This window comes from Octopus bimaculoides, chromosome 2, assembly GCF_046866305.1.
Source record: "Octopus bimaculoides isolate indiv1 chromosome 2, ASM4686630v1, whole genome shotgun sequence".
NCBI classification, from domain to species: Eukaryota; Metazoa; Mollusca; class Cephalopoda; order Octopoda; family Octopodidae; genus Octopus; species Octopus bimaculoides.
The window spans coordinates 193,538,372-193,564,761 of record NC_142929.1 but is presented as its reverse complement, the minus strand read 5'-3'; the positions used below and the strand labels follow the sequence as shown (position 1 = coordinate 193,564,761).

The 26,390-nt window shown below is 39.4% G+C and overlaps 2 protein-coding genes across 6 annotated transcripts in view; both read left to right on the top strand.

The window, feature by feature from the left end:
* LOC106871088 (tyrosine-protein phosphatase non-receptor type 13) overlaps nucleotides 1-22,999 on the top strand; it is a 42,549-nt gene extending 19,550 nt beyond the window's left edge. Inside the window, exons 6-19 of the mRNA XM_089339403.1 lie at nucleotides 2,230-2,331; nucleotides 2,612-2,807; nucleotides 3,602-4,024; nucleotides 5,787-5,919; nucleotides 7,762-7,915; nucleotides 11,058-11,132; nucleotides 14,778-14,949; nucleotides 16,145-16,292; nucleotides 16,889-17,174; nucleotides 18,532-18,582; nucleotides 20,263-20,483; nucleotides 21,556-21,650; nucleotides 22,195-22,296; nucleotides 22,980-22,999. Coding sequence (XP_089195529.1) covers nucleotides 2,230-2,331; nucleotides 2,612-2,807; nucleotides 3,602-4,024; nucleotides 5,787-5,919; nucleotides 7,762-7,915; nucleotides 11,058-11,132; nucleotides 14,778-14,949; nucleotides 16,145-16,292; nucleotides 16,889-17,174; nucleotides 18,532-18,582; nucleotides 20,263-20,483; nucleotides 21,556-21,650; nucleotides 22,195-22,296; nucleotides 22,980-22,999 — 2,178 coding nt within the window. The remainder of the gene's footprint in view (nucleotides 1-2,229; nucleotides 2,332-2,611; nucleotides 2,808-3,601; nucleotides 4,025-5,786; nucleotides 5,920-7,761; nucleotides 7,916-11,057; nucleotides 11,133-14,777; nucleotides 14,950-16,144; nucleotides 16,293-16,888; nucleotides 17,175-18,531; nucleotides 18,583-20,262; nucleotides 20,484-21,555; nucleotides 21,651-22,194; nucleotides 22,297-22,979) is intronic.
* Nucleotides 1-26,390, top strand: part of LOC106871091 (uncharacterized) — a 67,493-nt gene that overhangs the window by 6,579 nt on the left and 34,524 nt on the right. For 3 of the 5 annotated variants that reach the window (XR_016240865.1, XR_016240866.1, XM_089348264.1), the window contains 14 exons: nucleotides 2,230-2,331; nucleotides 2,612-2,807; nucleotides 3,602-4,024; nucleotides 5,787-5,919; nucleotides 7,762-7,915; nucleotides 11,058-11,132; nucleotides 14,778-14,949; nucleotides 16,145-16,292; nucleotides 16,889-17,174; nucleotides 18,532-18,582; nucleotides 20,263-20,483; nucleotides 21,556-21,650; nucleotides 22,195-22,277; nucleotides 22,980-23,044. Coding sequence is in view for 1 of the 5 variants with exons in the window: in XM_089348264.1 (XP_089204390.1) it covers nucleotides 23,002-23,044 (43 nt within the window). In the remaining 4 variants the exon portion in view is untranslated. Of the gene's footprint in view, nucleotides 1-2,229; nucleotides 2,332-2,611; nucleotides 2,808-3,601; nucleotides 4,025-5,786; nucleotides 5,920-7,761; nucleotides 7,916-11,057; nucleotides 11,133-14,777; nucleotides 14,950-16,144; nucleotides 16,293-16,888; nucleotides 17,175-18,531; nucleotides 18,583-20,262; nucleotides 20,484-21,555; nucleotides 21,651-22,194; nucleotides 22,278-22,979; nucleotides 23,300-26,390 lie in introns of those variants that run through there. The other 2 variants (XR_016240863.1, XR_016240864.1) reach the window with 2 other exon arrangements.

The following is a 26,390-nucleotide window of genomic DNA, read 5'->3' as shown; positions in this document are numbered from 1 at the left end:
GCAAGACCTTCGTACATTGGGCCTCACCGAGGCGATGACTACGGACCGAGACCTTTGGAAATGGGCTGTGCGTGAGAAGACCCGGCAAGCCAAGTAAGATCGTTGCCAGTGCCCCTGGACTGGTTCTTGTGCGGGTGGCACATGAGATGCACCATTTTGAGCGTGGCCGTTGCCAGTACCGCCTGACTGGCTCCTGTAGGATTTTCGAGCGAGATCGTTGCCAGTGCCCCTGGACTGGCTTGTGCGGGTGGCACATAAAAGACACCATTTCGAGCGTGGCCGTTTTCGTGCGGGTGACACGTAAAAGCACCCACTACACTCTCTGAGTGGTTGGCGTTAGGAAGGGCACCCAGCTGTAGAAACTCTGCCAAATCAGACTGGAGCCTGGTGTTGCCATCCTGTTTCACCAGTCCTCAGTCAAATCGTCCAACCCATGCTAGCATGGAAAGCGGACGTTAAACGATGATGATGATGATGATGATGATGATATATATATATATATATATATATATTTGCCTCACAGAGGCAATGACCAAGACCATTGGCATTATGTCATGCTTGAGAAGACCCATCAAGCCAAGCAAAATCACAGTCAAGGCAGATACTGGTGTCACTCAGATGGCACCTGTGCCGGTGGCACGTAAAAGCATCCATTACACTCTCAGAGTGGTTGGCGTTAGGAAGGGCATTCAGCTGTAGAAATATTTTCAGATCAGATTGGAGACTGGTGCAACCTTCTAGCGTGCCAGCCCTGGTCAAACCATCCAACCTATGCCAGCATGGACAACAGACGTTGAAGAATGAGGATATGTTTATATATACATACATACATCCATACATACATATATATCTATATATATATATATATATACACACACACACACACACATACATACACACACACATACACACACATACACACACATACATACATACATATGTACATACAAAGAAGTGACTGATACACATCTGCAAACATTTAACTCTGTTGGCCTTTTACAGTTAACAACAACAGTGATTGCAGAACGGATGAGCGATTCTGCTCTGAGATAGCAGAAAGCTATTGGTACAGCAACATGTTGTTTGCCTATCATATCTGACAACAATTGTGCTATCTCCATGGTGATGGAGGCTGTTGGTCATCTATCTGAGCCGTCTGGTTTGGCAAGCATGGAGAGACTGGTCATTCAACTGCTTCAGCATTCTGTAATAAATTACCTCTAAAAGTGGTCTTTTAAAAGGAAATCAGGAGATTCTATAAGATTGAATCATGTGGTAGCTTCATGCTGATTGGCTACTTAATAGACCAATCATGTGAAGTATTATGGCTTGGTCATGATGTCTGACCAGTTACCTGGCAGTTTGGTTTCAAATCACCACCACAATACAAATATTTAAAATGTACAAAGTTACTGATTTACAACTGGGTGGACTGGAGCAACATGAAATGAAGTTTCCACTCAAGACCCAACGCACCACCTAGTCTGAGAATTGAACCCATGATACAATGATCGTGAGTGCAACACCCTAACCACTAAGCCATGTGCCTTCACATTGAATAAGATATACAGAAACATCCAGTATGAGGACTGTACCTGAAGATAACTTAGTTTATTTAATAATTGGTTAATTAGTAATTAAGACATCATCATCATCATCATCATCGTTTAACGTGCATTTTACATGCTGGCATGGGTTGGATGGTTCAACTGATGTCTGGGAAGCCAGGAGGCTGCACCAGGCTCCAGTCTGATCTGGCAGTGTTTCTACAGCTGGATGCCCTTCCTAATGCCAACCACTCCGAGAGTGTAATGGGTGCCTTTTATGTACCACTGGCATGAGGGCCAGTCAGGCGGCACTGTCATCGGCTACGTTCGGATGGTACTTTTTACATGTTACCAGTACAGGAGCCAGTCAGGGCGGGGAGGCTGGCATCGACCATGTTCTGATGGTGCTTTTTACGTGCCACCAGCATGGGGAACCATTTAGGCGGCACTGGCAACAACCCACACATGGAAAAGTCTTACCTTTTCTGCCAGCAACAAAACCTGGAGTACAAAAATATGTTTGAGTGTCTTTCATTTCATAAAATAACAAAACAAATTATATTAAAAAGTTTCCATCGACAAATGTTTGATTATACTCCCAACCTGATCATTATTTCTCATGAATGAGCCACCTCTTGTGTTCTTGTATTTGAACTGATTTGAAAACCATTTCCTTTAACAGGCTTGTTCTCTCCAGTCTCAGAAGCGGGCCTTAAATCGTGCCCCTAGTTTTTCTCAATGTGTCGCAAGATTAAACAAATCCGTCATGGGCAGTCAAAATGAAGTGAGTACAATCTCCAGTTAGTTTGTTTAAATAAAATACATCTCGTTTGCTATTAGTTTTGTTAATTGTAATTATGAGCATGAAAAAAAAAATATTGTAATAATGTACAGTCTACAAATGTATTAATATAAATATATATTGTATAGCTATTTATTACATAATGTATAAATATATTGTAGTATAATGTAAATTGTATGACATTACTATAACACTATGACTACTTCACTGTGGCTTGAAACCTCAACCCTAACCACCATTATCTCTTTCACTGTGTCTTCAGTTGTCCTACTGGAACTATGATTACTACCAAAACAGCAGCAGCGACCAAAGTCGACAAAGCACTCTCAACAGGCGTTCTTTAAAGAGTCGTAAGGCATCTCGTAAACACAAGCGCCGTAATCCTTATCAGAAAAAAGACCATGATAGGTCACGCTCTCAGTCTCCTGCCAGACAAAGTTTCAGATTACGTAGAAATGGTAAGTATTGGTTCCATTTAAAATTTAGTCTATCATTTGTTTCAATGTTGCAATAATTCTTAATAGAACCACCTGGGGCTCCCTGTAAAGTGGTTGGTGTCAGGAAGGGCATCCAGCCATAGAACCCATACTAAAGACTTCAAGGAAGCCTGACACAGTCCTGCAGTGCATTGGTTCCTATCAAATTGTCCAACCCATGCCAGCATGGCAATTGGACATTAAATGATGTTGATGATGATGACTGTCTCAGTTGTCCATATATGGGCATTGACTTTGTAGAAGCAATAGACCACTAGATTGAATTATACTGTCTAGGCTCATACTGTAGGCTTATTCCTTGGCCTAATCTCACTCCACCCAGCCTCACTCCACCCAACCTCACTCCACCTAGTTCACTCCACCTAGTTCACTCCACCTAGTTCACTCCACCCAGCCTCACTCCACCCAGCCTCTCTCTACCCAACTTTGCTCCACCCAACCTCACTCAACCCAGCCTCCCACCACCCAGCCTCACTCAATCTAGCTTTATTCTACTTCATCCAGCTCCACCCAGCCTCACTTCACTCGATCTTACCCAACATCCACTCATTATCATTTCATAACCCTAATCCTAATTCTGCTTTCGTTAACAGAAGTACTAATTGGTTACCAAAGTTTTTCATTTCATTAACAGTTTCAAATTTAAATTTAACAATCTGTAATGGAGAAGTAACATGACATCTGTGCTAAACAACGAACACCCTTTGTTAATTATAATTTCTTGATGTTAAATAACGAGATTCTCTTTATTACAGTTGGACAAATCGAATCCGATATTGCGTCCAATGTGGACAGAATTTCTCAAATTGCCAGCAGTTTTTCTGCCCCTGTCCAGCCACCACAAAAAATTGACGACCAACTCACATCATTAAACCTGCCAGTTTCATCTACTTCTCCAGCAATCAACGTCACATCTCTCTACAGATCAGACACATCAGCTGATTCTACCAGCCTGACTTCATCGAAACATCCACCATCAATTAGTTCTGTATCTGAGGTTCCCAGCCATCTTGCTCACACTCCGGCATATGGCAAATATTTACAACTCAAAGAACGACAGCGCAAATTGCAGGCTGTGCGTCATCACCCCATTGAAGAAGGATGTCTTTGGCCTAGTGATACATCCGACAGTTATTCCGATACAAGATCAGTTACTTCTGGTATATCGGCCGTGCAAGGTTAGTTATCCTACACTTTCTCAAATGCTTCTGTGTGGTTGTGGAGTTCCTCATCTCAAGACATCTTTCTGATCTTATGGTCTTGAAGTTGTCTTGTAATTGTTGAAGAACTCGTTCCAACATCATTAAGGTGTCTTGAGGTAGTGATGAAAATATGGTAAGTATGATGAAATTCAGGCTTCACGGATATCGTCATCATCATCAGAGAGAGAGAGAGAAAGTGATGCAGATAAACACAATGAAGCTTGTTATCTAAAACATATATATATATATATATATATATATATATATATATATATATATATACACATATAGCTATATGTAGGGATATATATAGACACAAAAACTAAATATATCCAGACAGACATATAGATATTTATCTATATTAACAAATAAATTTACTTTTACACAGAGTATAGAAAATATAGAAAACTAAGGGAAGAATGCATCATTTTTAACTCAACGGCTGTTTCTGGAAGAATTACATAATAGTTGTAATGTTCATAATTATGTGGAATGTATAAAAAGTCATGGACATGCAGTCAATAGATGGTTGCCTAGAGACATTATTATAATACCGGATTTCCTTCCTATTTTAGTCTGATAGACCCTCCTAGTCTTTTGATGTTTAAGAAAAAACCCTTTTCTAAATTCATAATTACACATTATTAGGAATTATATAAAAAAATTGTTAAAATATTTTTCATATTATAGAAGTATAACCAGTTTCTGTTGTGTCTGGGGAGAGTCATTCTCTTTTGGTGCCTCATAATTTAACACTCACCGGGAAAATTTGCACTTATTTCCTTTTTATTTTTCTAAAATGGTTTTCAGAAAAATTTTAGAAAAATAAAAAAGAAATAAGCAGAAATTTTACCAGTGAGTGTGTTAAATTATAAGGCACCGAAAGAGAATGACTCTCCCCAGACACAACAGAATATGCTTCAACACAAGAACTCACATAAAGAATCTTGCAAACCAAATCCAAAACCGAAATAAAATTCCAGTTTATTGCATATAAATTTTAACAAGATCTTCTATAGACCCCCAAAAACCAATATGGACCTCAGTTGAGAACCACTTGTTTAGTTAAAGTATCCTAGATTTGGTTCCTCTTTCTTCAAGACAAATAATGAGGTTCCAGAGTTTCCCAGAGTTGTTACATCAAGAAAAGGCATCTGTAAACAATTAGATATTTATTCATCCATAATAGATTCTGGCAGATTTGAATGTGAATATCTGAGTGCTGTTATTTAATGTCAATAGAGGACCTCTCCTCTTTTCAGTCAGCTTTTGTTCATAAGATGTAATTTACCATTGTATGGGGGAGTTTTGAAATACCAAGATGTTTTGACCTTATTTTGTGTCTCCTCAGAATGAGCTTTTGTTTATAAGAATCAGCTGTCGTGCATGCTCCTCCCTGTAAACTATTATTGGTTTGCCAGACATCAGCAAGTATTTTGTTTGCTGGTTTCTATAAGCAAGAGCTCCCCAGTTCAGTAAGTGGAGGGGATAACTTTGACTAAGGAGACATACAATAAGGCTGAAACATTGTATCTCAAAGCCCTTTTATATCAATGGATTGTACCTGTTACGAATGTCTAAAAGGGAGGAGATGCAATCCGTTATTCATGTTCCAGTCTACCAAAATGAATTCAGAATAAATAGATTCGTTATTGTTAGGATTCTTGGTGATCTGCCACAAATTATTCATTCTCTAAATTCTGGCAAAAATTTGAGGTGAAACGGTTTTATTTTTCAGGAACTTATTTACCAGATCTCAACAGTGTCTATGGAAATGATCTGGCCTTTAAGCTTGGACCTCGTGGGTCTGATCGGGACAGTATTATTAGCAGTGAGATGTCTTTTTTCCAACATGAGCCAAATTCCATGAGGTAAGTTCAATCAATTTTATATCAACTCAATAAAAAAAAACTCAAAAGAATTTGGTTGTCTGCAGGAAGTGAACAGCTTGAGACCAACATAAACCATTTGATTTTTTTTCCTCTCCAAAGGTCTTTTTTTAACCAAATACTTTGCACACGATTATTTATATGGTTTTATCTAATTCAAGTTCTACCATTAAAAATAGTTTATTAAAATCTTTTGGCAAGATTTTAGCAAATGACGTTATTTATTCTTGCAAAAGGAGAAAAAAAAAAGGACTCATGTTAAATTTTCTTCAAATTATTGTTGTTAGATGACCCACGTCAACTCTTTGAGTAAAAATAACCAATAAAATGTTTGGAAGCAGTTTACAGTTCTAGATATTGGATATCTGGTGTCTTGGTTTATGTTAAACCAGTAGTCGAGTAGCCCAACCATAGCCATCACCGCTCTGCTGTGCTATATAACTACTGCATAGTTTTATTGTATGTAATTGGTGCGTGTGTGTGTGTATATATGTATATGTGTGTGTGTGTATATATATATATATATATATATATATATATATATATATATATATATATAAAACAAAAAATTAGATATCAAAGCATATCATTTAATATAACCTCTGTATCAAAATAAGAATTACTAACAAATTCTTGCCATTGAAACATGTGTCTCCAAACAATCTTTGGGCTCTGGGCACATGGTTTGTTTAGAACAGTAAGCTATATATATATATATATATATATATATATATATATATATATATATATATATATATATACATATATATATAACTAGTGTATAGTTTTAGATTAAAACCTGCTGGATTTGTTTTCAAGAATGAATTGGTGGTTTCTTTTTGTTCCATAAAACTTGAATGTAAACTTTGATCAGCTCATTTTTGATCAAAGAATATTTTGGTTTCTATTTTGGTAAATCCTGTTGAGATCAACTTCATCTTCCGATGTTGTGAGGTCCAATAAAATAAACATTGGTCAATATTGGTATCAGAATGGAAGTGGACTGGCTAAAGTAGTTGAGTGATGGTTAGAATGGATTGCTAGAATGGTGGAGAAATTGCTATGTTGGTTGGTAAATTGGCAGAATTGGTAGGGTGAGTGGGAGAGGGGATAGAATTTGCAGTTTCGGAATTTACATCTTGACAATCTGATTTCAAATCCGACCAAAGATAAATTTATCTCTTATTCATATATGGTCAATAAAAACATACCAGTAAAATACTAGGGTTCACATAATCCATTTTATCCCCCCTTTCATGTTATGTGTTCCTTTATTCAAAAGAATTAATATTATTATTATTATTATTGAATTAAGCAGCTGATATTTAGTTGGTTGTAAACTGTGAAGGAATCCAACGAGTTTCCATTTTATCAAATGAATAGTCACAGCATGGCCATGTCAACTGGTGTCTTCTACGATGGCCATAGGATGACCAATGCTATGCCATGTGAATTATTAGATGGAAATTTTGTGTGTGATTTCTCTTGATGTTTGAGGACTGATTAAAAGACCCAAGTCACTTTTCATACAAATAGTGTCCTGCTTATGTAATCTTCCACAAAAACATGTCTGGTCATGGAGCTGTTCATTGTTTTGGAGGACAACAAGAAATACTACCTTGCTTGGAAACAGTTGAAGGTTGGTGACAGGAAGAGCATCAAGCTGTAGAAAACCTGCTTCAACAAGTTTCCTCTGAACGATGCAAGCATGGAAAAGTGGGTGTCAAAATTATGATGATGGCTATTAGTAATAAAATGTTGGGAATATATTTTGTTGTACCATTCCTCTTGAAGTGTATTTACCATTTTTGTTATATTTTGTAGATCAGAAACTGACCCAACACTGCCCTATGCACCACCCTCAATAAAAGCAATGACTGAACATACTCTTGGGACTTCATTGTACAACCAAATTCCTCGAAGCCCCAGCAGCAGCATTCTTAGCTCTCACGGAGATGATTCCTTCCTCAACACCAAAGTAAGTCTTTGTTTTATTCAGAAGTCTTTTCATTAGAATTTGCATCAATGGTCATCCCCCACCACCCCCAGTTCTCACATCTTTCCTTCAACCCTTTCCAATCTTTGCAGTTGTGGCCTCTACCTTTTCCCCTCTCCAATTTCTCCATCTCCCCAACACCACCACCACCACCACATATACACATACACTCTGCAGACCCCCCAAACCCACCCACACTCCTAGTTCCTCTCTCCCCCACTCACTTCAACTCACCTTGTACCTTCAGGGGCCACCTGGACACCTCATCTCCACTTTGTATGTCTGTTTTCTTCTTTGCCGCTCCTTTAGAGCATTCTCTCTCTCTCTTTCTTCCATGCAAGTAGCCATGTGGCTCCCCTACAACAAGAACCTGCTTCCTGCCCCTTCTCACACTCTGTCCCCTAGCATAAAGCTGTCCCTCTATGAGGTTTCATGATCTCTAGTGTCGGTGGCACCAGAAAAGCACTTAGTAAACAAACCAGACGCAGGAGCACAATGCAGTCCACGGGATTCTTGGATTCTGTCAAACCGTCCAACCCATGCTAGCATGGGACACAGATGTTGAATGATGATGATGTTGCTTTAGTTTCATGCTGGAACTATGTAAGAAGCAATTGTGCTGGCGCCACATAGAGGGCACCATGTAAAAGATACTTGTGCCAGTTCCATGTAAAATGCACCCAGCACACTCTGGAAAGTGGTTGGCACATTAGAAATGGCATCCAACCTTAGAAACCATGCCAAAACAGACAAACGGAGCCTGGTGTGGGCTTGCTAGTTCCTGTCCAACTGTCCAACCCATGCCAGCAGGGAAAACAGATGTCTGATGATGATGATGTAATAAATATAACATTACATACAATATAGATACCTGTGCTGATGACACGTTAGAGGCACCTGGTACATTCTGTGGAGTGGTTGGCATTAGGAAGGGCACCCAGCTGTAGAAACCATATCAAATCAGACTGGAACCTGGTGCAGCTCTCTGGCTTACCAGTTCCAGTCAAACCGTCTAACCCATGCCAGCAAGGAAAACAGACTCTAAATGAGGATGATGATGATGAATGTGAAGGCACATGGCCTTGCAGTTAGGGTATTGCACTCACAATCACTAGATCATGGGTTCGATTCTTGGACTGGGCAGTGTACTGTGTCCTTGAGCAAAACACTTTGTTTCACATTGCTGCAGTCCACTCAGCTGTAAATAGGGGGTCACCCTGCAACAAACTAGCTTTGCTAGTCAGGGATAAAAGTAGGCCTACTTGGCTAGCCAGCAAAGGTGCCATCATTTCAAAGCTAAAACAATGCAAAATGCATTTCTATATTTAAGATATGAGGAATTATTTACATTATTTACATTTGACGGATATTTGTCCTCATCTTGTTTGTTGTTAACACAACGTTTCAGCTGATATACCGTCCAGCCTTCATCAGGTGTCTTGGGGAAATTTCCAATGACGTGTAACCATGTTTTATAGTCTGGTCAATACTGTGGTATTAACATATATAACATGTAAATGATAAATATATTTTCATGAGACACAAATGCAACAGAAAGGAGAGTAATATGCCATGGGAGACAACTGTGAAGGAGAAAATGAGGCTACGATGAAGCTCTGAGTTCAAATGCTGCTTAGGTTGACTTTACCTGTCATTCTTTCAGGGTCAGTCAAGTACTGAGGTTGATATAATTGACTGACCCCTATCTCAAAATTACCGACCTTGTGTGAAAATTTGAAACCATTTTTAATTGAACCCCTTTCTGCCATCTTGTTACCTTTTCATGAGATTTCCTCTATAAACTCACCAGGGTTTGCTCATAAAAACTTTTGGTAATATTCCTTTTTCCTCTAAGGTAGAAAAACTGGCAGAATTTTTGATATGCTGGGCAAAATGCTTAACAGAATTTTGTCTGTCTTTATGTTCTGAGTTCAAATTCTGCCAAGGTCGACTTTGCCTTTCATCCTTTCAGGGTTGATAAAATGAATACCAGTCATGCACTGGGGTTGATTTAATCAGCTTAGCCCATCCCCTGAAATTCCTGGTAATATACCGACATTTGAACCCATTATTATTATTATTAAAGGTAGCGAGCTGGCAGAATCGTTAGCATGCAACTTTGCCTTTCACCCTTTCAGGATCAATAAAAGCAGTACTAGCTGATCCCTGGGGAGTTGATGTAATTGACTTTTTCCACTGAAAGTGTGCCGAAATTTGAACTTGTTATTCCTTTGTCTCCTACAACTCACCTTCCTGGATTTCGGTAGAAATTAGTCATCAACTGACAGCAGAATATCAAATCATCATCATCATCATCATTTAACGTCTGTTTTCCACGCTAGCATGGGTTGGACTATTTGACTAAAGACTGGCAAGCCAGCAGGCTACATCAGGTTCTAATCCGATCTGGCAGAGTTTCTATAGCTGGATGCCCTTCCTAACACCAGCCACTAAGCAGAGTGTAGTGGGTGCTTTTTACGCGCCACCGGCACGAGGGCCAGTCAGGTGGTACTGGCAATGGCCACGCTCAAATGGTGTTTAAATGTAACTTTTATCATTAAATGTTTTGTCCAACCCATGCCAGCATGGAAAACAAATGTTAAATGAGGACAATCAAAATGTACAAAATACCAGCAGCTTTATAATTTCAGTTAATTATAATTAAAACTTAATTAAATATTTTTATTAAAACACTCAAAATGTAAAAAAAGAAAAAAAATGAGTAACTTTATGGTTTTAACTAATTATGATTTGTAAATTAATTAAAATTGTTCTGTCTTTGAGATCCCTTTCATCATCTGTAATTGTTCCCCTCCATTGTGACATATTTTGGGGTACACCTTAATTAGGGGTCAGTGACTGATTTTTCCTGAAATTAGACAAAACCTTCTGGGCACAGTTTATATCCCTGTAGTGTTGTTTAACCCCGAGTCAGCTCCAGATGAGTAAACCTATGATCAAAGACATTTTGGCCATGACCACCCAGACAGCATTATCTAATGGCTGTTTCTCCTAGCAGATCAAGTCACTTTACTGAGTCTTCTATGGTATTTCTGTGAAGTCACCAATTTGTAAATTAGACAATCAATTTTTATGATTTTATTTTTATTTTCCTATGTTTTAGGAATCCAATGGTCCAGAATTTATTTGTCGAGGACGGAAACCATTAATCAGATTAAATACTCCACTTGTTGGAGAGGTAAGACATTACTTTCATTGACTTCAAGTTCTCTCTGTCTGTCTGTCTGTATGTCTCTGTCTCTCTCTCTCTCTCTGTATGTCTCTGTCTCTCTGTATGTCTCTCTCTGTATGTCTCTGTCTCTCTGTATGTCTCTGTCTCTCTGTATGTCTCTGTCTCTCTCTCTCTGTATGTCTCTGTCTCTCTCTCTCTCCCTTTCTCTCCCTCTCTCTCTCTCTTTCTCTCTCATATTAAGCTGCAACATAAAATGGTTTTTCTCAAACACCGTTGTGTCCATGTGTGTTGCAATGGTTGTGTTGAATTATGTCATCATGAAACTGTCTTTTAAATTCAGCTTTTCCAGACAGCTTGCTGTATGGATGTTTGTGTGTGTGCGTGTGTGTGTGTGTGTGTGTGTGTAGCTTTATGTTCATGTGTATGTTTTGTTTGTGTGTGTATTTGTAGTTTCATTTATCTCCATTTGTTTTGTTTTTTTCTTTTTCTCTCATTAAGTAACTAAGGGATGTTGCATTCAATTTTTAGGGCCAAAGATGAACTGCTGTTTAGGGCCAAAGATGAACTGCTTTTTGGGCCCAAAGATGAATTGCTGTTTAGGGCCAAAGATGAACTGCTTTTTGGGCCCAAAGATGAATTGCTGTTTAGGGCCAAAGATGAACTGCTTTTTGGGCTCAAAGATGAACTGGTTTTTAGGGCCAAAGATGAACTGTTGTTCACCTAATTGATAAGTTACCAAACCTCTTAATAGCTTATGTTATTCAGTTAACTTTGGTCTTTGCCTCTGTTGACTAAAATAGATCTGAGATAATTCTGAAAGAGAATAGAAAGAAATTGCTCTATAAAGAATGGTTAAGGGATTAGAGTGGATTATCAGATTGATGTTGATAAAGAACAGATTAGGGAAGATAAGTGGATGTGGTTCCTTGCAAAGAAAGAGGTCTGGAGATGCCACTACGATAGATTGCTTAATAAAGAGAATGAATGGGAGAAAGAGAGCCTGCCGTATGTCGACCCAATAGAGGGACCAGCTATCCGAGTTGATAGTACCAGGGTAGATAAAGCAATTAAGAGTATGAAGACCGGGAAAGCCCCCGGCCCATCAGGAATCACTGCAGAGATGCTCAAAATATCTGGCAGTGTTGGCTATAGCCTAGTCACCCGTATTACGAACCAGGTGATACACGAAGGAGTCATACCCAATGACTGGTGTAGCAGCATCATAGTCAACTGCTACAAAGGTAAAGGTGACGCTTTAGATACAAATAATTACAGAGGCATCAAGCTGTTAGATCAGGTTATGAAAGTTACAGAGAGGGTCATAGCCCAACTAATTAGGGAGCGAATCAATTTAGATGAGATGCAGTTTGGGTTCGTGCCAGGTAAAAGCACTACTGATGCCTTATTTCTAGTGAGACAGTTGCAGGAGAAATACCTAGCTGAGGATAAACCTCTGTACCTGGCTTTCGTTGACATGGAGAAAGCCTTTGACAGGGTCCCCCGATCCCTTATCTGGTGGTCAATGAGGAAACTTGGGATAGAAGAATGGTTAGTGAGAGCTGTGCGAGCCATGTAGAGAGATGCTGCCAGTAAGGTGAGGGTTGGAAATGAGTACAGCAATGAATTCCGGGTAGAGGTAGGGGTCCACCAAGGTTCCGTCCTCAGCCCCCTCTTATTTATCATAGTCCTCCAGGCAATCACAGAGGAGTTCAAGACAGGTTGCCCCTGGGAGCTCCTCTATGCTGATGACCTTGCCCTAATTGCGGAGTCACTATCAGAACTAGAGGAGAAGTTTCAGGTGTGGAAGCAAGGTCTAGAATTGAAGGGCCTTAGAGTCAACCTAGCTAAAACCAAGATCCTAATAAGTAGGAAGGTAGATAAAACACAAACCCCTTCAGGTAGATGGCCCTGCTCAGTATGTAGAAAAGGAGTAGGTAGTAACTCTATAAGATGTACCCGGTGCAAGCTATGGACACATAAGAGGTGCAGCAACATCAAAGGCAGGTTAACTAGCAAGTTAGTTTTTGTCTGTGGCAGATGTTCAGGTGCAATAAAGACTGTAAAGAAACAGGAAACAACTTCTATCTCATTCCAGGGTGAAAAACTAGAGGTAGTCGATAGCTTCCGCTATCTGGGCGACCAAGTTAGTAGTGGGGTGGGTGGGCTGAAAGTGTAGCTGCTAGAATAAGAATAGCCTGGGCAAAGTTTAGAGAGCTCTTACCTCTGCTGGCGACAAAGGGACTCTCACTCAGAGTAAAAGGCAGACTGTATGACGCATGCGTACGAACAGCCATGCTACATGGCAGTGAAACATGGGCTGTAACTGCTGAGGACATACGTAAGCTCGCAAGGAATGAAGCCAGTATGCTCCGTTGGATGTGTAATGTCAATGTGAATACCCGTCAGAGTGTAAGTATCTTGAGAGAAAAGCTGAACATTAGAAGCATCAGTTGTGGTGTGCAAGAGAGACGATTGCGCTGGTATGGACATGTGGTGAGAATGGATGAGGATAGCTGCGTGAAAAAGTGCCACACCCTAACAGTTGAGGGAACCCGTGGAAGAGGTAGGCCCAGGAAGACCTGGGCTGAGGTGGTGAGGCAAGACCTTCGTACATTGGGCCTCACCGAGGCGATGACTACTGACCGAGACCTTTGGAAATGTGCTGTGCGTGAGAAGACCCGGCAAGCCAAGTAAGATCGTTGCCAGTGCCCCTGGACTGGTTCTTGTGCAGGTGGCACATGAGATGCACCATTTTGAGCGTGGCCGTTGCCAGTACCGCCTGACTGGCTCCCGTAGGATTTTCGAGCGAGATCGTTGCCAGTGCCCCTGGACTGGCTTGTGCGGGTGGCACATAAAAGACACCATTTCGAGCGTGGCCGTTTTCGTGCGGGTGACACGTAAAAGCACCCACTACACTCTCTGAGTGGTTGGCGTTAGGAAGGGCATCCAGCTGTAGAAACTCTGCCAAATTAGACTGGAGCCTGGTGTTGCCATCCAGTTTCACCAGTCCTCAGTCAAATCGTCCAACCCATGCTAGCATGGAAAGCGGACGTTAAACGATGATGATGATGATGATGATGATGATCCTCTTGTAATAAAAGTGTTGCAATTCAGGGTATTAAACATGTACCCGAGTGGCAGGTATGCATGGTTTGGTGGTTAGGCGATTCGGTTCATGATTTTTAAGGTCATAAGTTTGATTCTTGGCAATGCATTGCATCCTTGAGCAAGGCACTTTATTCTACTTTACTCCAGTTCACTCAACTGGCAAAAATGAGTTGTACGTGTATTTCAAAGGGGCCAGCCTTGTCCCATTCGGTGTCATACTGACTCTCCCCAAGAACTGTGTTAAGGGTATGCATGCCTGTGGAGTACTCAGCCACTTGCATGTTAATTGCATGAGCAGGCTGTTCCATTGATCGCATCAACTGGAACCCTTATTGTCACAGCTGACTGAGTACCAGGCCTGAGTGGTAGTGTGAGGAAGAGAGAGAGAGAGAGAGAGAGAGAGAGAGGACTTGGTGGGGGAGCAGCAGTGAACTAACCAAAAAAAACCAAAGTGTATTCTGACAAGATAATCTAATGGAATCTCATATTAATCTCTCGTAATGGTGGGAAAGTCATTAAATGAAATATTTGTTTCTATTTCAGAGTGTGAAGAACCCATCGCATGCTAGACGTGTGATAATAGTGTTGCTGAATGGTCAGAAGTTGGAGGCCATGTGTGATCCATCGATGACGGGGAAACAGATTTTCACGGCTTTGACGTCACACATGGGCCTTGATGAAATCCACCAATTCTTTGGACTTACATATATCCATGGTAAGATTTCTTCCGGTTATTTTTACCTGATTTATTCTAATTAAGGGCTTTGATGAAGTTGATTATGAGGACTTTGATAAAGAATTTTCATGGAGAAAGAATAAAAGATTTTGGATCTACACATCATGAGATCAAATCACATTAAAAGTTCATTTAATGTTTCAGCCACCACATTTGATGGCATCAAAAATGCATTTTTGTGCCAAAATAAAATATCTCAAAAATCACCCCAGATCCTATTTGTGAAGTTTGGGCCAATATTAAATGCTTTAATGTATTAAAATCTTTGTCTTTTTGAATATGCACTATGGAAATTGGGGTACGTCTAATGTACCCATTTGTCTTTTGTGGTAACTTTCCAAAGGGTAATATAGTTTTGTGTCCCTTTTGAAGCGGAGTTGGAATCTGCTTGAGGTAGACAGGTACCAGTTATATACTGGTGTCATTATGTTTGACTACAACCACCCTTCTTAACATATTAGGTCTTATGTCTCTCAAAGAAATCGTCATCATCATTTAATGTGCTGTCATGGGTTGGACAGTTTGATGAGCTGGCAAGGGTGGAGGGCTGCACCAGGTTCCAGTTGTCTGATTTGGCATAGTTTTTACGGTTGGATGCCCCTACTAATACCAACCACTTTACAGAGTGTACTGGGTGCTTTTTATGTGACACCAACACCTACATTGGAAGTGGGTGAGGTATTCCTATTCTGTAGAATTATATTTAGGGTTGCGGGGGGATACAGGGCGTTAAAGAAATGGTACAATGTGTTTGGAATTAATGGAAATCGTAGTTGTTTAGTTTTAGGTCAGCCTTGTTTAAGATCTGTAATCAAAGGCTTTCCAGTTGTGGCCACCCTTGGTTTCAGGAATAGCATATCTAGGACTACATCGTTCAGTGTCTCTTGCCTTTTCTTTAGCCATTGGGGTGTGATTTGAGGGGGATTTGGTTGTTATTTCTAGCAAGTTGTGTGACCATGTATGGGCTCCCTCATTGGTTTGATATAAATTTTATACACACGTCTGTCCATGTATCCTTGAAAAAAGGACACATTAGATAAGTGTCATAGATAGACCATGTCTGCAGTTATGATAGGATGGTCACAGATGGAATGTCTCTGATGCTAGGTGATCTCGGACTCAACAGCAACGAAATCTAACACTTTTTTTTTCTTTTTCTTTATGCAATTTTTAGATGGCGAACACTTCTTTTTGGAAAGCGACACCAAACTGCACAAAGTAGCCCCGGAAGGTTGGCGAGAAGGGAAAAAAGGACCAGTTGCCATTACTTTTATCTTGTTTTTCAGATTGAAGTATTACGGTAGCTCCATTTTAAATACCCCGTAAGTAATCCACCATCTCTCTCTCTCTCTCTTTCTCTCTCTCTCTCTCTCTTTCTCTCTCTCTCTCTCGCTCTCTCCCTCTCACTCATGTGAATGTCATAAAATACCATATAGGAATTTATAAGTAGTGTTATCATCATCATCATCATCATCATCATCATCGTTTAATGTCCGTTTTCCTTGCTGGCATGGGTTGGACAGTTTGACAGGAGCTGGCAAGGCTGGAGAGCCATACCAGGCTCCATGGTCTGTTTTGGCATGGTTTCTATGGCTGGATGCCCTTCCTAACATGCCAACCACTCCACAGTGTGTACTTGATGCTTTTTATGTGGCATCAGTATGGGTTCTTTATAAGTGGCACCAGTCTCTTATTAATATCATATGTAGATACACACACACACTCATACACACACACACTCATACACACACACACACTCATACACACACACACACACACACACCCACATACGCACACGTAATCCTGTATCATTTAATCCGTTACAAATGTTAGTGTTTCCATCTGTAACCATCATCATCATCATCGTCATCATCAATAACGACCTAATTATCTAAAATGAATCCCTTCTTCTTTTCAGCAATTACCAACAGCTGTTGTACCTTCAGCTCCGCCAAGACATCCTCGAGGAACGGTTTGAGTGTGACGAGAACCGTGCCCTTTCATTGGCTGCTTTTGCTCTTCAAGTGGAATACGGCAGCTACAAGAAGGAGATGATGGGTCGCAACTATTTTGTTCCCGAGTACTACTTCAGCAAACGTATTCTGAACCTGTATGGCCTGTCATTTATTAGGGACCACACTCCCGAAGCCCACCGTTCCATCTGTGGCATGAGCAATGATGATGCCATGGCAAAGTTTATTAGAGTGAGTTCAAATCACATGCTGGGCATTTTTTTTTTTCTTTTTGGTTGGTGTCAGGAAAGAATGAACTGTCGTCTAAATTACGCAAAAATGAAAATAACACTGACATCTCCTTTTAACAGATATATTTACCAAAATTGCATAAAGATATCTTGAAAAACTAAAGAGTAAATTTATTCAATAAAATCGCCATTGGCTTCAATCATGGTCGCCAGACGACTTTGGAATCTCCTGCAACTCTTCTGGATGGTCTCCTAGTTTAAGTTGGTGAATGCTGCCATAATCCTTGCCTTCAGTTCATCTTTGGTGTTACAAGGAGTTTTGTTGGTCTCTCGTTCAACTGCATCCCACACATAATAATCAAGGGGGTTGCAGTGTGGGGAGTTAGATGGCCAGATGTTAGGGGTGATGTGGTCACAGAAATTGTCTGATAGCCATGATTGGGTTCTCCTGTTGCCAGACATAGGGTCTTCCAGCAACCACCCTCTTGACCCAGGGCAGCACTACCTCCTCCAGGCACTTGATGTAGGCCTCCATGTTGAGTCTGAGGCTGTGTGAGAAGATGAATGGAGGCATAACGTCGCCATCGCTAGTGATCACTCCAAACACCATGATGTTGACTGGATGTTTGATTTTTATAACTCTCAGTTTGTGTACTCAAATTGACACCCAAACACTTTGAAATGTTTGTATTGGAGCTTCCAGCATGAATGTTAAGCAGTACAGCATGGTGTTTCCAAATTTCTGGCAGAGTGAGTGGCATCATGGTGGTGTTTTTCTCACAGACAGTGCCCACCTGACCCTACAATACTGTGTAGTTGACAAAATCAAAAACAATGTGCATGCATGAAATTAAAAATATGACATGGTGACAGTTTACCCATCGCACCCTATATATATATATATATATATAAATTTTTTCAGAATGAGATAAAAATCTAAGGCTGTGAAAGATTTCAGAACATTTATAAAGAGAAGGTCTTACAGCTGTTTCCGGGACATTTTGTATATCCCTTTATCGGAGACGGTGCGAGAAAATGGTTAAGCAATAGTTATTCTAGATAAGATACAAAATAGAGAGTGAAGTGGAGGAATGGAAGTAAACGTGAGATATGCAGGGATATTGTATTTTCAGTTCCATTATTTAGGCAGAATGGTATACACATAAGATTCCAATACCTTGTGAGTAAGTTCCAGTAGTGTTTAAAATTGGTCATTCCAAGCATAGAGTTTGCAAACAGTGTTATTGAATCGAGGGTTTTATTTAAAGTGACTTATATGTGTGCATGTGTGTGTATCAATACATCATGAATAAAACCTCTTGAACAATTCATGGAATTTCCTCAATTTCTCTTTGTAGTTGGTTCAAGAACTTCCTGAATATGGAACTCACTTCCATAAAGTCTACAAGGTTGGTTTTACTGACATTTCTCAACCTGAAATGTTTTAAGTATTTCTTAATCCCACCCTCCCCACCCTTATCGTTATCTTCCTCTTCAATTCCTCAACCCATTTGTTTTTTCATTCTTAAACATTTATTATTAAGCCTATATGTATGTGTGTAATTAAGATATATCTGCTTTTAATCTTTAGTTTCTGGGTTCAATCCCAGGGTATGCCACATTGGCCCAGTGTCTTTCTTCATAACCTTCAGTTGATCCAAGCCTTGTCAAAGAAGATGGAAGAGGCAGAAACTGTTTGGAAGCTTGTCACATGGAGTGTACTCGTAATTCAAAGATCCAACCATGCCACACTCACTGATTCTGCCTAAGAATTACACAGAGTACATATATCTATGGAATATTCAGCCATTTACATGCTAAGACAGTAAAGAAGGAAATCAGTTGATATTGAACAACAAAAATATTCATTAAATTACAAATAAAAAGCAGCTCCAGAAATTTGAATATTATCAGTCACACACACACACACACATTATCAGTCACTTTTAATTTGTAATTTAATTTTCTTTTCCATATGCTACACCTCAGCACATCAGCAAATAGATTTCACTCTGTTCTATATTTAAGAGATGAGGAATTATCTACATTATTTACATTATTTACATTTGACGGATATTTGTCCTCATCTTGTTTGTTGTTAACACAACGTTTCGGCTGATATACCCTCCAGCCTTCATCAGGTGTCTTGGGGAAATTTCGAACCTGGGTTCACATTCCTAAGGTGGTGATGTTGTTGCTGTTACCACTATGGGCATATGGTGTAGTGGTTAAGAGCATGGGATACTAACCCCAAAATTCTGAGTTCGATTCCAGGCAATGACCTGAATAATAATAATAATAATAACAACATTGAAAAATACCTTAGGAATGAGAACCCAAGACACCTGAAGAAGGCTGCACGGTATATCAGCCGAAACGTTGTGTGGACTCCTTTTTTTGGGGGAGAGCAAGGTAGCTGCCTTGTCACATTCTTTTTTCACTGTCATGAAATCTTGTTGGGGGGGGGGTCTTCTACTGTGAAGACTCACCCTTGGTTTTGGGGTCATAGCTACAGACCCACAGTTTGTCACTTGTTATGACCATTTCCCAAAAGTTTCCATCTTCCTTGACACAATCAAGGATATCCTGCACAGCTGAAAAATGGATCTTTTTGAAATGACAACACTCTACACACTTTACTTCCAAGCATTGCTATAAACAGTGGAACAGAGCAAGAATGTTATAACTAAGTGCGCATGCACCACACAGTTCAAGGCCAATCTGTGCCAAGCGGCTTCACTCTGCTTACTTTAGCTTCATCACTATAGCAACCGTCTCTATTTTTTTATTAGACCTCATATATACATATGACATGTATATATATATATATATATATATATATATATATATACATATATATAATAATAATAATAATAATAATATTAGGAATATTAGGGACTGTGGATTCTCAGGGATGAGTTCAGGAACTATGGTTCTTTTCTCTAAATTATATATATATATATGTGTGTGTGTGTATATATAAGAAGGAGAATAGAGTGAACACCTCCTTTTTTTTTTGCAAAATTCTGCCATTGTTTCATTGATGTTTTTTTTACCAGAAGTTTGTTTATAAAATTTTGTATTTATAGACAAAAAATGAAAACCCGTCCAGTATGTCTTGGATTGGCATCAGTTCCCACAGCATGATTATTGCTGAAAACCTGAAGAAAGATCGAGTTATTGTGGAACGGCAGCCTTGGGAAATGGTTGACAAATTATCTTTCAAAGGGAAACGCTTCACTGTGCAACTGAAGCCAGGCTTATCTGGCAAAGCCTCAAAGGCCCACTTCTACACCAACAGTCACAGAAAGTAAGTTGTCCGTCACCGATTTTAACAATGTCATGTTTTTTTTTGTGGTGGGGTGGGGTGTGTATATATGGGGCTTTTGGATGTTGAATAATGATAATAATCCTTTCTACTATAGGCACAAGGCCTGCAATTTTAGAGGATTGGGCTACTTGATTACATCAACCCCAGCATATAACTGGCAGTTATTTCTTCGACCCCAAAAGGATGAAAAACAAAGAGCCAACCTCTGCAGAGTTTGAACTCAGAATCAATGAAATGCTACTAAATAGTTTACCCAGTGTGCTAATGATTCTGCCAGTTCAATGTCTTAGATAATAATCATCATCATCATCGTCGTCATTTAACGTCTCCTTTCCATGCTGGCATGGGTTGGACAGTTTGACTGAGGACTGGCGAGACAAAAGGCTGCACCAGGCTCCAGTATGATCTGATCTGGGAAGGTTTCTACAGCTGGATGCCCTTCCTGACACCAACCACTCTGAGAGTGTAGTGGGTGCTTTTTACGTGCCACTGGCATGAGGGCCAGTCAGGTGGTTCTGGCATCGACTACACTTGAATGGTGCTTTTTTACGTGCCACTCAATAATAATGATGATGATGAACTTATTGTATACAATACATTACAACTTGAGTTTGAATGGGGAATGGCATTAACTTTAAGGTTAGATCAAAATAAAACATCATCATCATGGCATGGGTTGGATGGTTTGACTAGGATCCAATGAGTCAAGGACTGCTTCATTGTCCAGTGTCTGCTTTGGCATGATTTCTACAGCTTGATGCCCTTTCCAGATGGAAGTTATTTTATCATCATTTTATTTCTGTTTTCCATGCTGGTATGAGTTGGAAGGGTTATGATGGTCAAAGTCCCAATCTTATAAGGAAGCCCTGCTCCCAAAGTCTGGGGGTTTGTATGTCTGCAATATTTAGATCAGTTAAAAAGTATCCCTAGGACACATCCACTTATCTGTTGAACCGTTTCTACCAATAATACTAATACTAAAATTGTAAATGTATACATCTGCAGAGCTAATAAATAAATATTTAAATAATATTTTGTTTTGTTTTTACAGAGGGCGCTACCTGCTTCAGTTATCCACAGATCAACACAAATTCCAGCTCAAGATAAACCAAGAGCTGGGGTTTGACTCACAAGACATCAAATCAGGTAAGGTGATTCTACCAACAATATAAATACCTTTTCCAGGGTACCAAGACCCAATATTTTGGTCTAATAAAAGGGTTATTGTCACAGAACTAGGGAATGGAAGACTACGTCTTTATACTCTTTATAAATGATTTTTACTTAGAATTTGTTGGTGCCAACCATCAGTAGTTTCCTTAGATTCTACTGTGTCTTACCTCTTTTACAACAAAGAAATGTCTAACAGACACGACTGTTTGGTTGAGAAGTTCACTTTGTAATCCCATAGGTCTGGGTTCAGTCCCACTGCACAGCACCTCCGCCACAGACTCAGATTGACCAGTATTTCATGAATGGAATTTGGTCGTCAGAACAGTCTTGTCTCAGAAGTTGCATACCTGGGACAAAAAAATTTGTCTTTCAATCTCTCCTTCTTTAAGGTTGAAATTTGACTGCTATTTCTAGTCAGCTGAATGACTGTCTAGATGTCCCCTGTCGTTGTTCCATACCAAAATGGTTCATGACATTTTGCGTTATTTCTAACGATTCTCTTCCTTTCTCCTCCCAGTTGATCCTCCACCATTTGCTGACATAGAATTTGCCGATGCTGACGACTGTGAAGAAGAATCTCTCAGTATTGAAAATTCTGAAGTAAATATGGAATTCTTTTGTATTTTTATTTCTTTTACCTTTTTTTTTTCAGTTGTTTGTGTTGTTCAGAAATTTGCTTCCCAACCATATGGTCTCAGGTTCAGTCCCCCTGCATAGCACCTTGGGTGAGTGTCTTCCAGGTTGACCAAAGCCTCTGTAGATGGAAACTGAAAGAAGCCTCTTATATGTGTATTTGTGTGTAGCTTTGTCTAGACATGATGTGATGGTTGTAAATGAGCATCACTGTCATATAAGCAGTGTTGTTCATTTCTAGTCTTTCTTGGAAACCTGTCTGGCCATGTGGGAAAATATTACCTCCCTTGGAAATAGGTGAGAGTTGGTGACTGGAAAGGCATCCGGCTGTAGAAAAGCTGCTTCAACAAATTCTGTCTGACCCATGCCAGCATGGAAATATGGATGTTGAGACTATGATGAATTCTGTGGATGTGTGGTAAGAAGTTTGCTTCTCAATCACAAGATTCCAGGTTCAGTTCTACTGCATGGCACCTTAGGCAAGTGTTTTCTGCTATAGCCTCAGGTCGACCAAAGGCTTGAGAATGGATTTGGTGGATGGAAACTCAAAGAAACCTGTTGTATATATAGATATATTTGTGTGTGTGTGTGTTTAATGTTTACTTGTTTTGACCTCTCATGCTAAAAATGCCAAAAATTGAACTTAAAATTTTGTTGTTGCACTTCCAGATGAATACATCAATTCCTAGTTATGATTTCCAACCAGAATCATACGGAGTTCCAGCACCGATGTGGTAAGCCCTGTTGCTTTGGCTCTTCTTTTGTGCCTGTTCAATCTGATACACCCGACACCCACCAACCCACACCCAAACAAAAAAGATTAAAGATTATAAGTTGGATTAGCAAAAGGAATGGAAACCAATAAATTAAGTTTGGTTGGCATGAGGAATGGAATAATCTGGTATTTGGAATGCAGATCTCTCAATGGAATGGTCAAATATTCAGTGGTGGAAGTGATAAAAAAGTGAATTGGTTGTTTGTTCAAAAATGTGAGACTTTTTCACTAAACTGACAAATTCTTTGATTCAGTTACCATTGTTGTTAATGCTGTTTTTCTGGCATGAAAATAGTTTCTCAAAATTGCTCATGTATAATTTCCAGTTTGTTACTATTTCTAGCAGGTGGAATGTCCACATAGGGGTCCTCTGCATCAGTCATGTTGGTGACGTTGATGAAATATGTAGAGTACGTTGTTACTGCAGTGTAGAGTACAGCTACAGTGTCATAACCCTGTACTCTACACTACATCTAACAACGGTGCCAGAGTAATTGTGACTGTTGTGTCCAGTTGTGAAGCTTTTCTTTTAAATATTTAATCGGATTTTGAAAATATCTTGAATGACGGAACGCAAAATTTCCTTTAGATTTTCTCTTTTAAATTCAAAATAGTCTGAGACACCTGATTGTTAGCAAAGGTGAGTCTCAGATATTGCAGCCATGATATTCCAAACATTATTTCTTAAAACTTTGGGAGTTAATAGGGGAAATCTCTATGTTGTCTCTCAACCAGCTAGAAACAACAGCCAAATCTCTTTCGACACGCTTTAACTGCTATTTCTAGTGGCCAAATCTCCCTCAAGTTACACCCCTTCAGGGAAAGGATATATTGGATAATAGAGATTGGGAAATTCCTAAAAAGACAGGATGGGTATGACTGGAACGACCTGGGACTAAGCGACTTTCTCCATACAAGTTAACCTAGATTTGTCATCAATAAAACTACAACAAATTCATTTCAAGTCTTTGATTTCTCCTTATTTGACTGATTTCTCAGAATCTCTCCTGATACTTGCTGCTGTTGTTTAACCCCAGGCTGGCCCTTATTGAGCAGACCTTTGATCAAAAACTGTCCAACTGTGACCATCCTGTTTTTTTGCTTAAAAAATTTTTTTTTTTTCATCAGAAAGGAAGGGTTTTATCTATAACCCTTTAAGGGTCCTCTTGTGGGGAGTGAGGGAGAGGGAGGAATATATCCTCAAACCAAGAATTTAACCTGAATACTTGCAACTGGACTTTACTAAAGGTGGGGGTGAGGGGTGTTAAGCTAGACCCCCTCACCCCCGGATCCACCTGTTTGGTATCAAATTCATTTTGTTTCAATTAATTTTAAAACTAATGAAGAATTTAGTAAAATAACTTTATCCTTAGGAATGATACCTTAGGAATGAGAACCCAGGTTCGAAATTTCCCCAAGACTCCTGATGAAGGCTGGAGGGTATATCAGCCGAAACGTTGTGTTAACAACAAACAAGATGAGGACAAATATCCATCAAATGTAAATAATGGACTTTATTATGCGGGTGTTTGGGACATAATTTATTATGAAACTTTGATGAAAGGTCTTCAGATCCCTTTAAAACAGGAATTTTGTATCATAGGAGCAAGGGAGTAGAGTCATTGATTGGATGCAAAATCTGACCAATGGTAACCAATGGTAACCTGTTTGGCTGTGTTGCTTGATTTTCCAAGTTAGACTCTGCTTACCATGTTCTCTTCACTGAGGATCTGGCTGAGCTCATGGCTCATGTTGGTCGACCATGTGCCACATGTTCATGGCAGATGAGGAATTACATCATAGAGACAGGATCTGACTGCAACTCTGCCTGACAAGTGGCAAATGCAGGAATGCAACTGCGCAATATCCCTCACCTGACCTGAACCAAGAGAAGTGCCAGGTGGGTTGGTATTAAAAGGGGCTAAGTCTACCACCCAATGTGAAGGACATTGTGCTTTCTGTCCTTTTAAGAAAAGGTATGATGGAGATTTGGTTGCTATTTCTAGCAGGTCGGGCAACTCTATAAAAGCTCTGTTGTCAGATCATGGAAGATGTAGGTGCCATGAAGGAAACCTTAAGCAAGAACATCAGCTCGCCATCTCTATTAACCGGCTTGTTTTATCTATTTACTGGCAGTAGTCTGGAATCTAACCCAAAACCAGTTGCAGAGGCAGAAGATCTTGTCAGAGATAACTTTGTTGCATGTCTGCATGAAACCAATACTTCTAATCTAGGTTTGTAACATAACACTCGGTCTGTTTATCTCTTTCCCTTTCTCTCTCTCTCTCTGATTGTCTCCCTATCCTCTCTCTCTCTCTCTACATTAATATAATATTTTTCCTCTTTTTTTCTTCCATCAAATGCAAACTATTTTCTGTTTTGCTTTTCTTTTTAACATTTTTCTTTTTTTCTTTCCTTTTTGTTTGACAATTAAAAAAACCCAGCAAAATTAATATATTTGATTTCAGCCCACCTGAAACAACACCTTATTTTAAAAGAATTTGTTATTTAATTAAAAACTGTCATTATAATCTTACAGAAGAACTGTTTGTTTGTCTTCCAAACCCTAGTGTATTCATGACAACTATAGTTTATTATTAAATAACTCCAAATTATTAGATATTTTCAAAATTAATTAAGATATTGTGCAGACAATATCAAGTAAAACAAACAATAAATATTTGCTTATTTTTGACAAAGTCAACTTCAATAATTTTGTAAGATCACAACAATTATACAGACACTTTGCGTCTGTATCAGCTTTTATATTATTTTTTTCTTAAAATAAACCCTACTAACAAAATCATAATTCATTGAACACAAGGTATTTGGTCACCCTGTTGATGCTGGTGCCACATGAAATGCACTTGTGATGGTCCCACATAAAAAGCAGCCAAATACACTCTGTAAAGTGGTTGGCATGTTAGGAAGAACATCCAGCCATAGAAACCATGCCAAAGCAGACAAATGGAGCCTGGTATGGCTCTCAGCTTTGCCAGCCTCTGTCAACCTGTCCAACCCATGCCAGCATGGAAAGCAGATGTTAAATGAAAATGATGAGGATAATGATTGGTTTTTAATTTATAGATAGACAACAATAATTACTTAATTGTGAGCTCATAAAGTCATTACTGGTGATAACCTATATGTTGTTTTGTGGGAAAGCTAAAGTAGTGAGGTCATAGCATCATAAAACTACAGAGCCCTTCTTCCTTCTCTGGTTACACTTTCTCTCACACGCACACACGTATGTATGATAAGCTTCTTTCAGTTTCCATCTACCAAATTCACTCACAATGCTTTGG